The sequence below is a fragment of the Marmota marmota genome, unplaced genomic scaffold, assembly GCF_001458135.2.
Source record: "Marmota marmota marmota unplaced genomic scaffold, marMar, whole genome shotgun sequence".
NCBI lineage: Eukaryota > Metazoa > Chordata > Mammalia > Rodentia > Sciuridae > Marmota > Marmota marmota.
This window is the reverse complement of record NW_026000019.1, coordinates 27093520-27107404: the sequence shown is the minus strand read 5'-3', so window position 1 is coordinate 27107404 and position 13885 is coordinate 27093520. Positions and strand designations below refer to the sequence as shown.

The window sequence follows — 13885 nt, the reverse complement described above, 5'->3', positions numbered from 1 at the left end:
CCTCATCTGTCCCCTAAAATACCCCTACAGCTGTAGTTTTGGTTTTGACTTAGTTCTCACCAGTAAGATGTACTTGAGTTTGATTTTGATTTGGAACTGAGTTAGGAGAGAGACAGCATCCATTTGGGGGGGGGGGGGGATCAAATTTCTCCAATTGCTTCTCAATAAATTGACAATCATTAAGTGATTTGTAGTCTCAATAAGTAGTATGTTGTAACATAATGCTGGATCTGATATCATCTGTTGGACTAAACAGCAATTGAATTCACAAATTTTCAAGTCTTTGTTTTTGTTGTTGTTGTAGTTGTTTGTTTGCTTTTGTTCTTAGTCTTTAAAATACTGTTTGAAGGTTTTTACACATCTGCTATCTCTAATACATGAAAAACATTTATTGGAATGACATTAATAATTACTTTGAATCCAACCATTTAGGCTGAAAGAGGCAACAGTGTGGGGGTGAAGTGCCAAGACTCTGTGGTACTTCCTGTGTTTGAAACTTGGCTCTCTTTGTCTGAGTTCCCTCATATCTGCAAAACAAAATAATGACAATAATCGCAATTCTCAAAGGGTTACAATATGTTTAGAATGGTGTTTGGTTATGAGAAAGCAGTAATTATCCTTCCTATTATTAAAATAAAAGCTGTAATGCCTGTGTGGTAGGGTATTTGGGATTTAAATAATCTTGCCCCGTAGAATGGAGGTGAATTTCAACCGGGATGGGAAGAAGTGGTATCTGCATCTCAGCAATCCATTAGCTCTCTCAGCCCATGTTTCTATCAGCCCCACAGCTTCCATCCTGTCACAGGAAGAACATCTGGTTTGTGCCTTCCCTGTGATCTGTTGGCTCTTCCTGTTAATTCCAGGACTTTTAATATCAAGGTCTCTTGGAGGCTGCCCTTCCCACAGTAGCCACAAACAAGAATGACTACAAGATAGTACCTACCCATAGTGAATAGTTGCAGCCTTAAAGGATCAAATTGACCAGATTGGCAATCATTAATGGAGCAGAGTTCAGGTTGCTCTATCCTGGCACATCGTTTTTCCACTCATTTTTTTTTTTTTAATTTTAATGTCTTCTAAACAGAAAACTTGATTTTAAAACTCCACTTTCTCTTTTAATTGACAAGTTTTGTTTGCTTATTATAGTTATTGATATGTTTATCACCATCCCATTTTGCACTTTCTTTTGGCCTCAAGTTTTCTTTTATCTTTTAAAATAAAATGCTGCTTCTTTTTTTTCTCTTGCTTTGGTTTGGATTGCTGTTGTGTGCATGTAAAGTGAAACATAGGAAATAAACTAGAGAGTAATGCTTTTTATTTCTACTGTCAATCTAACAAAGGAGGTGAAGTTCAGCATAGTTCCCAATTTGGATTTCATGGATGAGCAAAATTTTTCCCCAAATGTTGGTTACCAGGAGAGGGTTCCCAACTTTTTGTTTTGTCAAGTTAGTACACTAACAAAAACAATCATATCCTCAACAACTCTCCTCTATCCTAATTATAATTTTATAAAAGAAAGGACTTAAAAAAATTAGAGTGTAAAAAATAATCTCAATTTAATGGTCATTTGGCAAATATATGTTTATATGTACAATACAAACACATGTATGTATTTTGCGAAAAATATATTTATATATGTATTCATCTATAATTTTTGCACATGCACACTATGTGTGTATTTTAATTTCATTGAAATCTTTGAAAACTGAGCCTAAACTGAAACCCATTGATAAGACAATGGCAATGCAGAAAGAGAGGTTATGTGTGGAGGCTCCTGAGGCCTGGGACTTCCTTAATAAAGAAAATTCTTTATTAGACCAGACCTGATGAGGACCCTAAGTTCATGGTGATAGACTGAGGAGTCTCCACTCTTAGAGGTCTGGATCTCAATATGTCAGAGGGAGAGTACTGGAGTTGTGGGTATTTATAAATTCCGTGTTCTATCTGGGTGCTTAATATACTAGTAAAAATCTTTTTAAATAGCTGGGGTTGAAGATTAATATTGTTATTCGAAACACCCTTACTGTATTTTTTTTTCCGGACATAGTTGGATACAATCATGATACAATATTTTAAGTTTCACAATCGTAAGTCATTACTTACCCATATATATGCTACCTAAATAGTCTACATCAGAAAAGGAAGAAAAAAAAAGCTTAAAGCTTATTAACATATCTTTCTGAGCAAAATCAACTGAACTCCCAAACCCACGGAGAGCATTCTTTGGGATTTCCTAAAGACTTTCTCGCTCGTCTGTCCTCCTTGGCTTCCTCTTCCTCAGCTTCTTGCGGGTAGAAGCTGAGTCCTGTTCCAGACCTAACCAGGTGCTAGCCCCGGAAAAGACGCGCCACTTCGGCGCCTTGGTGTGCTTGCAACCGAGGTGCCTCCAGATTCCTAGGTCTGCCTTAAGCATAAATTTTTAGGACGGAAAGAGCACTACGAATTTATTCTTCAATGAATTAACTAGGCAGCTCACTGTCTCAGCGCCTGTCTCTGTGGCGCAATCGGTTAGCGCGTTCGGCTGTTAACCGAAAGGTTGGTGGTTCGAGCCCACCCAGGGACGAAAAGGTGTATTTTGTAAACCGTGAGGGCCTGTGCATGTTGAAACTCCACCACACGTGTAACCGCTAGCAGCCCGGAAATGGTTGTTATTGTAGTCTTCATCCTTAGCAGTTTCACCCCCTGCTTTTGAAAGTAGGGTTGCGTTTGGTAACTTTGAAAAAGCAATTATTGTTTTCCTTTTAACCACTGAAACTGCACCACAAATTTAGGTTTTTACAAGAATTTACTAACCAAAGGAAGCAAGTTCAGGACTAATAATCTAAAAACGAATTCATTATCTTTTCCACCAAACCTGTTCTTGCCTCGCCTTTGTATTTCCTGCGTCATCAAAAGGGCACCAAGCCCTGAACCTGGATCCACAATCACGCTGAGTCCTACTGGCTGCCAATTCCTGGAGAGTACGCTTCCTAAATATTTTTCAACCAGACTTGTTCAGCCTAGCAGTCAGTAGGACAGCTTCCTCTTGGATTGTTGCAATACCTACCCTAGCACCCTAGCGAGTTTCCTGCCTTTTATGCTCTCCTGTCCATCTTCCAGGTATATGCCAGGGAATCTTTCTAAACTACAAACCTGATCTGCTTCAATTACCTCAGTGGCTCGATGGGTCCGATACAACCTCCATACTTTGGCAGGCAGTGCCCTTCACAGTGTGCCCAGAACTCTCCCCTTTCCAACAGAATCAAACTGTTTTCTTGAACCCATGGACTTCTGCCTGGCAAGTCCTGCTTATCCTTCACCGCCTAAGGGGATTCTTTGTTCTCTTCCTATTTGCCTGTTTTTCTCTTCATAATCAAAGTTCCTCCAGAGAATGACCCTGAGGTGTGTAATATCTTCATCACCTACACTCAACCTTTGCATGTTGTAGGAACTAAATAAATATGAGTGAAAGTGCAAGGTTACCAAATGTACTTGTCTCATGTCTAAATCTTACCTAATATTCATAAACTCATTTTGAATGATCTTGGTATACAAACTATACAATTATACTTGGTATAAACCACACAATTAGGCTGAACCTCTGCCCAGGCCTGTAACCTCCTTAGTAGCTGTGGCTTTTCCTAACAGCCCCAATGTGCTGAAATGACCTCTAACTCCCATTCATCTTCCTATCACGTGTAGCTTATAAAAAAATCCCATTTTACTCAGTTGTCCAGCAAGATTTAAAAAATAAGTTAATAATTCATAGGAGTTGTGGTAAAATGGTTGCTGAGTAGAATGTGGTTTTGCATAAATCTGTTAGAGTCTGTAAACAAGTCAAAATAACACCTGGCATTTTGCCAGGGGAATGTTAAAGTTCGTAAACAAGTCTGGATGGTGCCTGGCAAAATGTCAGAGGGAGTGGTTTGATAAGTAACAAAACCGAGCCATTAGGTGTAGAGATTCCTGATTGGTTGACTGATGTATCTAGTTTATGCTAATTAGATAAGCTGTGTGGAATGTATAAATACTGCTCCTGTCCTGCAATAAACGGCTCCTACTCCTGCTGTATCAACGTACACAAGTTATTTGTCACCCCCCGGTTATTTTGCTGCAGCCGGAGTGCGGCATAAATCCAAACTAAACCCCCACAGATTTTTGACAAAAGAAGGGGAAAAACAGATCCTATCATTTGTATTTTATTACCATGTTTTTTTTCCATCTTTGTCGCATGCAAGATCTTGTAAAAATGTTTTATTGAAAGCAAAAGTGTTTTGTTAAAAACATCTAGAACAGAAAGAGATAGTTAAAGCTTTCTTCCATAAGCAATGTTTTCCTTCCCTGCCCCCACCCCATTGGAACTGTTATGCTGAGAGATTTCAAAGTTTCACAATTTAACTCAGTCAGTAGAATTCAGGACATTTGGAGTTGGTTATCCAACATTTGTTCAATGAATAATGGGAACAAAGTTATATCTGAATTAGATATTGAAACAGAAAAGCTGTATTTAAAGTCCCTGCTCCTCCTTGTCTCGTACTACATTGGTCAACAAGTGTCTTCACTCCTTGACCATTCCTTCCTGTGAACTTGTGGTTGACTCTTTGTTGCTTTGCTTTTCTCAGCTCAGAGAGTGAACTGTCTCTGTTTCACTTAGCATAACACAAGTCTGTCTGATGTAAGCTTTCTTTTTCAACCTCAGCTCTCTACCCCACCCCCAAGTCTTCAGCCCCCTTCCTAGGCTTATTGCCTACTCATGCATTAAAAGGGTTCATTATCATATATTCATAAACCATTCCAATTTTGATAGATACTCCTCTGGAAAACTCAGATGTCATGGCTATAATTTCCTGTTGACTCCAACATGCCTCCTGCTTTCGGCAATTTTACCTCTGGGTCCAGATGTGGATACCTCCCCTGGTCTATTCTGGACTTAACTGCTCTTTCTCAGCCATTTCCTTCATTAGGTCTATTGAATTGCCTAGGTCCCCAGGAGTTCCCACCCTTTATCTGGAAGGAGTTTGGGGTTCCCCTGAAGGCAACCAGACCACTATCATTCTGGCCCTTCCTCAACTGTTAATAGTTTATCTAGTTATTCATTTATTCAGGAACAATTTTTATATGTTTAAAGGTTCATTATGCAGAGTATGTGAGGGAATGGTTGAGCCAGAGAAAGTATATAGCTCCTACACTCAGTTCCTGAGAGAATTCCCCAGCTTCTCACTGGGGCATTGCTTTTGGCCTTTCCTTTTCACCAGAGACCTGGAGGAAACAGAGAGTTGGGAGAAGTGCCTTCGGTCCAGGCTCTGAGTTGTATTTTTTTCTGCTGCTCAAAGAAATGTCTGATGGGGATGATGAGGTTGCTGTACACAGAGAGGTTCATAGAAGCTGTGCCAGTGCTCTTATTACCCCATGGGTCATTTGTCCTGAGGGTCCCGGCTCCATCTAAATTTGTGTTTGGTCCAGTCTCCCCCTGAACTTTGAAGGTTTCTTCGCACAGAAAAATATAGCCCTGTGTCTACAGCAAATAAGAGTCCCATCATCAGGCAGAAAGCAATTTGGTGCCAAGGTGGAAAAACTGAGGAGGTGGATGGAAATGCTGAACCTAGGAGAAGTAGAGAAACAAGAAAAATGACAGTTATTAGGGCAGAAATTTGGAATAAATAGTGAGGCCACCAGTAGACAGTGTTCCTGACACCTACCAAGAGACAGACTCTAGGGAATGAATGAGAGGAGAACCTAAGGGAAGCCTTTGCTCCCTTCCACTGACTCCCAATCTTACTGCTATGCCACTGGGCTCAGCTTGTTCAACACTTTTAGTCGTAGCTTCAGCTTGTTTGTGGGAATGTGACAGGGAGTTTCCAGCAACTTAGGTTGTCAATAGAAGTTGTGTGATGATTATGAAATTGTTGCTGTTGGCACAAATTTGTGGATTTTTGTTTCAATTTTTGAACTTAACTTTGATATAATTTCAAACAGAACAAATCTACCAGAATAATATAAAGAACTCTCATGTATCCTTCACCCAGATTCACTGATTATTTACATTTTTCCCCATTGCTTTACCATTTGCTTTCTTCCTAACCATTTGAGGGTAATATAGGCCCTCCACATCTGTGGGTTCTACATCTGAGGATCTGACCAACTGAAGATCAAAAATATATTTTTTAAAAAAAATTGTGACTGTACTAAACAGACTTTTTTCATTATCATTATTCCCTAAGCAATACAGTATAACAGCTATTTGTGTAATATTTACATTAAGTATCTAATACAATCTAAACAAGATTTAAAGTAATAGGAAGACATGCACAGGTTACATGCAAATACTTACACCATTTTATCTAAGGCCTTGAGCGTCTTCAGATTTTGGCATGTAGGTGGGGGGACTAGAATCAATCCCCCCCACAGATCCCAAGTGATAGCTGTATTTACTTCCTTTTTACTATTTATTGCAGTACTGATACTGGTGGTTTATGTCTGTAATTCCAGCAACTTGAGAAGCTGAGGCAGGAGGATTATAAATTTAAGGCTAGCTTCAGCAACTTAGTGAGACCCTGTCTCAAAATAATAATAATAATAATAATAATAATAATAATAATAATAATAGACCAGGCATGCCTGTAATCCCAGTGGCTAAAGAGGCTAAGGCAGGAGAATTGCGAGTTCCAAGCCAGCCTCAGTAAAAGCGAGGTGCTAAGCAATTCAGCGAGACCCTGTCTCTAAATACAATCCAAAAAGGTTTAGGGATGTGTCTCAATGGCTGAGTGCCTCTGAGTACAATCTCTAGTACCAAAAAAAAAAAAAAAAAAAAAAGTGCTGGGGAAGTAATTCAGTGATACAATGCTCTTGGGTTCAGTACCCAATACCAAACCACTCTGCCCCCCCACCCCAACAAAAATCTAGCATATTGAAAGATGCCTAATAAATATCAGTTTGCTTTTGTTACAGAGAAGAAATTGAGGTTCAAAGAGACTACATGGTTTGCCTACTGTCACACAGTCAATTAACCTCAGAACCCAGATTCAGAGTCCTTTCTATGATAATTGAGGGGTTCCTGACAGTCTAACTCTTGATTAACAAACAAGGCTTGCATGGGAAAGGAGTGCTTTTAAGGATGGGCCAGCATGACAGGGTCACATGATATTGCAGGCATGTTGGGGTAAGGAGAGGTCTATTTATAGGTAAGGAAATGTGGCTCCCGCTCCTGCTTTCACACTGCAGAGTGAATGGCACTTCTTGGCTACCCCTTAGCAACAGGCTAGAACAGAACGGCAAACCTACCCAGCAACCAGGGTGTCTACTGGTCACTAGGAAGAACTCAATATAAATAAGTCTGTGGAGGAATTAGGTATCTTTTCCCAACTAATTTTCTTTTTAATTTTTACATTTTTAAAAATTTATTATTAACAGGATTGGGGATTGAACTCAAGGGCATTCTGTTATTGAACTGAACTGCCAGCCCTTTTTATTTTTTATTTATTTTGAGACAGAGTTTTGCTAAGTTGCTGATAAGTTGGTGAGGCTGGCCTTGAATTTACAATCCTTCTGCCTCAACCTCCTGAGTCACTTGGATTACCTGGCCTAACATATTTCCCAGTGTGAATACCAACTCCAAACAGCTTTGGGTGCTCTAAGGCTGAATAGCTCTCACCTTCAATGATGATGTTCACAGACTCTGAAGATTGGTTGTGATTCCCAATAAGCCCCCGGCAGAAGTAGGAGCCACTGTCCTTGTATGTGGCCTTCGGAATGTACAACTCGGAATTGTGATGAAAATACTTCTTGCCTCTGCCATCTTGTAAATATGTGACCTTATGCACAGGCTTATTCTTCCAGCTGTGGCATCTCAGCCGAAGAGGCTCCCCGGGCTGGAACACCCGCTTAGGGGTCTGGAGCAACAACCAGCCTGAAGACACAGAGAGACCTTAGGTCAGAAGGCCCAAGCTGTCTATGCAGACAGAGCTCTTTAGAAGGTGACACTCACCACCCAGATCCTGGGACATAATGAAAAGTCAGACCAGGAGCCATCATACATAACACCCTTTGGGAAAAACCTGACTGGGCCTTTTTATCTAAAAAATGGAGAAGAAGGACATACACATGATCAAAACATTAAGGTAGAGCAAAAGGACTAAGAATGAGGCGAGAAGTCAAGATTCTGCAGGATTCTTAAGTATTAGACCTGGATTAATTTTGTAAGATAATAAGAATTCACAATAAATTCTAGACTGAAGGTAAAAACTACATTAGAAAATAATAATTTGTCCCATTAGAAAAAAAAAATGGCAGACTTCAAGAAGGAATAGGCAGTTATAGGAGTTTCTTTTTTTTTTTTCTCATTACAACTGGAGGTTGAACCCAGGGACTTGGGTATGTTGGGCAAATGTTCTGCTAATGAGCTACGTCCTCTCTCCTTTCTGTTTTTTATTTTGAGGTAGGCTCTCACTAAGTTACCCAGGCTAGCCTTGAACTTGCAATCCTCTTGCCTCAGCCTCCTGGTATTACAGGTGTGGGCCACCACACCCAGATCATAGGTCCAATTTCATGAAACTGTTGCAGACCCACTCTTTTTATATTCCCCTTCCCCTCCAGGCCTGTTTCATCCATATATGTTGTGGGGCAGCCATGGAAATAGAGTCAGGCTTTCATGGTAATACTACAGATATTTGAAGGATACCAGGAAAGACACCTGTCTCCAAAATGTGCACACTGGTACTCTCAGCAACTCAGGAGACTGAGACAAAAGAAGGATTGCAAGTTTGAGACCAGCCTGGGCAACTTAGGGTCACCTTGTCTCAAAATAAAGAAAAAGGGCTGGTGATGTAGCTCACTGGTAGAGCATCCCTGCGTTCAATCTAAAACTAAAAACAAAACCAAAAAAGTTCTTGCCTGCTCCTGTTGTTGAGATGCTGCTAACATACAAATACTTTCATTCCAGGATTAATATACAGGCTGAAAATGTATCTACCTTTATTATCAGGGGTATCACATTGCCAAATTTACCCTGAAGTGTGAATTTCAGTACAGCATTGATGGGAAAAGAGAGAAGATGGTAGGTAATCTTGGATAGTTTGGGAGGCTTAGGGTATTACAGACCTGAGAATGAGAAGAATATTGAGATTCCAAAAATAATTTTTTGATTTTTAAAATAAATATTATTGAGACTCAGTGTCATGCCGTGACCTTCAGATGATACATTCACATTGTGCATTTTGTGTGAATGATGATTCTCTGGTTTGTGCAGTGAAACAGTCCTGTATTCCCTATATGACAGACTTTGATATTTTGTTTAAGGCCTACATACAACTGGAACTACAATTCTTATATCATTCAGTGGGATGACACATCATTTCATAATATATATTTTTAAAATCTCATCTTGTTTTTAATCTTCAAGAACATCATCTTCTAGTTCTTCCCAAGTATTTCAGGGCCCATTACTGGTGAGTTCCCTTTTCCCCCTCACCAGCTTACCAGTGTGGACTTCTAGATGCACAGCGTCACTTTGCATGGAGAGGTTGGTCTGGCACCTGTACTCTCCACTGTCTTTATCTTTGGCTTTTTCAATGAAGTAGCTAGAGGCCTGGCTTGGGATGAGGTTTCCATTATGGGACCACTGTGTGGAAGTGTCTTCAGGGTGTTGGGCCCCCTGACACTTCAGAGTCACACTGTCTTCCTGGAGCACCCAGTCCCATGGAGGATCTAGGAGCACCACAGCCTTTGGGAGATCTTCTGAGAAGTCAAGAGAATGTGGAATGAGAACAGTTGGTGAGCGCACCCCACACTGGCATTCCCAGAGAGCTTCAAAGCCAGAGTGAGCCCATTGCAAACCCACAGTAGGTAACTTAGGCTGAATGTATGACTCAACCTTAAGAGCCTCTATTTTTGTTTTGCTTTTGGTTTTCAGTGCTGAAGATTGAACTCAGGGTTGCTTTACCAGTGAGCTACATTTTCAGCTCTATTTATTTTTCATTTGGAGATAGGATCTTGCTAAATTGCCCAGGCTGACCTTGAACTTGCTATTCTCTGCCTCAGCCTCAGGAGTAGATGAGATTACAGGCAGGCAGCACCGCACCCAGCTAGTAGTCTTAGAGCATTTTGACCAGGAGGAGCTTGGCCCCATTTTTTGCCTGCTCTGTACCTTGAAGAAAATGGCCAGAGAGGCACTGGGCCAAGCCCAGTGGTATTGGGGAAGCTGTTCCTATCTACCCCATATCAACAGTTTCCCACGCAATGGTCATTTCCTAACATCCTGTGACTGTTGCAACCATATGTACCTTACATGATTAATTCAAAATCATAGCAAACTCACGGACTGGGCATGTAGCTCAGTGGTAGAGCACTTGCTTAGCAAGTGTGAAACCCTGGGTCAATCCCCAGCACTGTGGGGGGAAAAACACTCCCCAAAAAACGAACAAAAGAAACCAAAAACCAAACTCACCAGCTTGCATGCCAGCTGAAACTACAAGGGGAAAAAAAAAAGTGTGAATTAGACACTGAGCAAGAACAGAGACCAGGGTGACTACAGTATAAAGTGATCTAAATCTGTCTCCACCCACCCCAACCCTGGGAGCACTGCGTTCCCAAGAATGGAGATATTTATAGTGGATGCCTTTTGGTTTGCCCTCTGGTCTTCAGTGTCTGGGCTTCCTACTTCCACTGAACACCAAAATCCCTATTTTTGACACTGTTCCCTTACTCCTTGTTCCCTGTTCAAAGTCACAAATTAAGGGTGAAGATTGAATTTCCCTGAATCAAGCTACAGAAACAACTTGAACCTAAAATTTCTTGAAGGAGTCAAAATTAAGTTGTAGAAGGGATGGATGCTGGTATGTCAGACTGAAAGAGACAGACCTTAGGAATCATCTAGTTCATGCTCTTCAATTTGCACATAGGGAAACAGAGACTTAGAGGGGTGAAGAAACTGACCGCAAAGTCTCCCTTTACCTTCGAATGATACACAAATCAGAAACAGCATTCTGTGCATTTCAGCGCCCCCCAGACAGTTTGTCCTAGAAACTAAATCCAAGGCTATAGATGTGGTGAGGGGTCCTATCCTTTGGTGGGGGTTCCACCCCAGGGCATCTTTTCCCTCAGTCAGGGGGCCCTGACTTACCTAGAAGTAGCAGAGCCGTTGGTGGCAATAGCTGTTCCATGTTGCTGCTGCACTTGGCGTGAAGGAGTCACCACAGATATCCGGAGCCCTTTAAAGGACGTAGACAACTGGAAGAGAGGAAGTAAAACCGCCTTTCCCCCATCCCCCAGACCATCACTAAACAGGTTCCTTTTCCGGGAATATCATATGGTTCTCAGATCTAAATTCCAACAAGTGAACCCCAGAATAGAGCAGGGATGGGAGCAAAAGAGCTGAAGGAAAAGCCCAAGGTGTGTTTGTCCCCTTTGTTCAGGGCAGGTCACCACCAAGCACTTGAGGGACACACAGAGGATCTATCAGAGTATATCTTCAGCAATCTCAGGATGCTTCCTCCTATCTCTTGGGGTTGGGTCCACACAGTGTCAAGAATGGTGTGCATAACCCTGAGGATGACCCTCAAGAGGGAGGGCCAGTCCCCCCAGAAGCCCTGGTTCTATGTCAGAATTTCTCCCTCTTTGGCCTGGCCAACACCCATCTCCACCCAGCTCAGGACCTGTGCGCATACAGAAAGTAGTAATTTAAGTTCTAGCTGTGTGTGGTGGAGTATGCCTGCAGTCTCAGCAAGTTGGGAGGCTGAGACAAGAGGATAGCAAATTCCAGGTCAGCCTGCTCAACTTCGCCTAACCTTTTCTCAAAATAAAAAATAAAAACTACTGGGGATTTAGCTCAGTGGTAGAGTGCTGCTGGGTTCAATTCCCAGTACCCTTCACACAAATGCACACAAAAAATGCCTTCAGATCTATGAAAATCTCTGAGGTGAAGGGTGTGTATCCTTCTGAGGTGTGGAGCATTCACTTTAGTTTTTCTTCTTTGATATTTTATTTTTTTCTCTGACTCTCTGTGGCCTTCAAATAGAGGAAGGAATTGTTAGCCGCAGAGGAGATGTCAGATAAGAAGGAGAGAGCAGGAGAGAAAGTAACAGGGTGGGGAGACTTCAGCAGGTTTCATGCAGTACTTGTTGAGTACTCGCCAAATTTGGGGTTTTATAAGAGTTAATTTCTTTCCTTCTTTCTTTTTTTCCTTCCTTCCTTCCTTCCTTCCTTCCTTCCTTCTTTCCTGGTGATTGAACCCAGAGGGCTCTCTACCACTGAGCTACATCCAATCCCTTTTAAATTTTTTTTTTTTTTTTTTTTTAATTTTGAGACAAGATCTCACTAAGTTGAACAGGCTGTCCTCGAACTTGTGATCCTCCTGCCTCAGCCTCCCAGTTGTAGGTATGCACCATTGTGCCCAGCTACAAGGGTTAATTTAATAGTGCAGAGCAAAGTACACAATTTTCAGAGAGGGAGAGATGGTCTTAGCTTTTTTAAAAAATCCTACTGGGGATTGATCTACCACTTAACTACATCCCTAGCACATTTTATTTTATTTTATCTTTTTTTTAGCTTTGAGACAAAGTCTCATTAAATTGTGGAGGCTGGTCTCAAACTTTTGATCCGGTGCATAGCTTCAATCTCCAGTGGAGTCAATGGTCATGAGCTATCTACTCCATTTGTAAACTCCTGAGGCAGGTGGCCTTAACCCTCTCTGCCTAACACATTTCTATGTCCTTGTTATGGTGGGCCTAACAAACTGACACAGACAGCTACAGGACAGGTGTGGTCCAATAGTTTTTTCTGGGATGCTGAATCCTGAATAAATGGCACTTGTTAACTTATGGGGGAAGGAGATGTTTAGGTCCTAACATCCCAGCAAAGGAATGGGCTGATCTGCCTCCTGTTTCAATCCAATAAATTCCTTTCCTTACTGAGTATATTCAGATTCTGATACGGTTTGCTTAAAACCAAGGGTCTTGAGTGATAAATTAAGAAGAGAGAGGCAGAGGATGGCAGCTAGAGAGAATCAAGAAAAGAGGAAGATTTTGTTTTACTTTAAGTGAGTGACCTGAGTTTGTTTATAGACCTTTGGAAGAAGCCAGTAGAGGGGAGAGATCAGATGTCTGACAAAGAGGGAATACTTGATAAAGCAAATGTGGATCTTGAAGAGATTAGAACAAAACATGGGCAGGGAGTTATTTTTCTACTGGATATGGAACACCTCATCCTCCAAGCTGAAGGCAGGAGGTGAGGTGGTGCATAAGCAAGTCTATTTTCAGAGGATGAATGAGAAAGTTAAAGTCATTTATATATAATGGTCCTGATTTTCTTGATTAAGGAAGAGTCAGTCACCTCCCAAGAAAGATGGGTAAACATTGTGGTAGGTGGCTTGAGGATTCCAGACAATTTTAAAATTGGCCATTATGGTAAATGAGGGAAGGAGTTGACTATATGTAAAAGGATCACCAAACACTTCAGAAAGTATTACCACCCAGTGTCCAGCTGATATGGGTGATTATGGATTTATAGGTGCATCCAAGCAGTTAAAAACCCACTCAGATGCAAGGGTGGAGGAGAGTTCTCTTCTCTTGATGGAAAGAGTGTCAAAGAATTTTTAGCCATCTTTTATTTTTTAATTTTATTCTTATTTTTGGTACTGGGGATTGAATCAAGAGATGCTCTATTGAAGTGGCACTCCCTTTCTCCACAGAAAAGTCGTAACTGAGCTTCTCCAGAAATCTTTACCACGGCTGATTTCAGAACTGTCAGCAAAAGAGTCTATGCAAAAGAGTTCAATGTAAATAAACCTCCTATTTTCATGTCGCCCTGTTTTACTTGGCCACTGGCCGAGAAGATACCAGCACTCCAGGTGCTGGACACTGCCACAGCCCGGCTGGCTGGGCAAAATAACCAGGGGGTGACGAATAACTTGTGT

The 13885-nt window shown here is 41.3% G+C and overlaps 1 protein-coding gene and 1 non-coding gene across 4 annotated transcripts; one reads left to right on the top strand and one right to left on the bottom strand.

Moving 5' to 3' along the window:
- Positions 1 to 369: 369 nt before the first annotated feature.
- On the bottom strand, positions 370 to 11233 carry LOC107147461 (low affinity immunoglobulin gamma Fc region receptor III-A-like). Of its 3 annotated transcripts, none has more exons than XM_015491929.2 (5): positions 11096 to 11233; positions 10421 to 10441; positions 9454 to 9711; positions 7631 to 7885; positions 370 to 527 (listed from the first exon to the last, which is right to left on the bottom strand). In XM_015491929.2, exons 1-5 carry the CDS (start codon positions 11133 to 11135, stop codon positions 403 to 405), a joined length of 699 nt encoding a protein of 232 aa, XP_015347415.1. In that variant the 5' UTR covers positions 11136 to 11233; the 3' UTR covers positions 370 to 402. The 3 variants fall into 3 exon arrangements, with proteins under 3 accessions (XP_015347415.1, XP_015347413.1, XP_015347414.1); XM_015491927.2 differs by lacking the exon at positions 370 to 527 and adding an exon at positions 4163 to 5581 and having other exon boundaries at positions 11096 to 11232; XM_015491928.2 differs by lacking the exon at positions 370 to 527 and adding an exon at positions 4163 to 5581 and having other exon boundaries at positions 9454 to 9708; positions 11096 to 11213.
- On the top strand, positions 2490 to 2563 carry Trnan-guu. The gene has a single exon. It is a non-coding gene; the product is annotated as a tRNA-Asn (tRNA).
- Positions 11234 to 13885: the final 2652 nt, after the last annotated feature.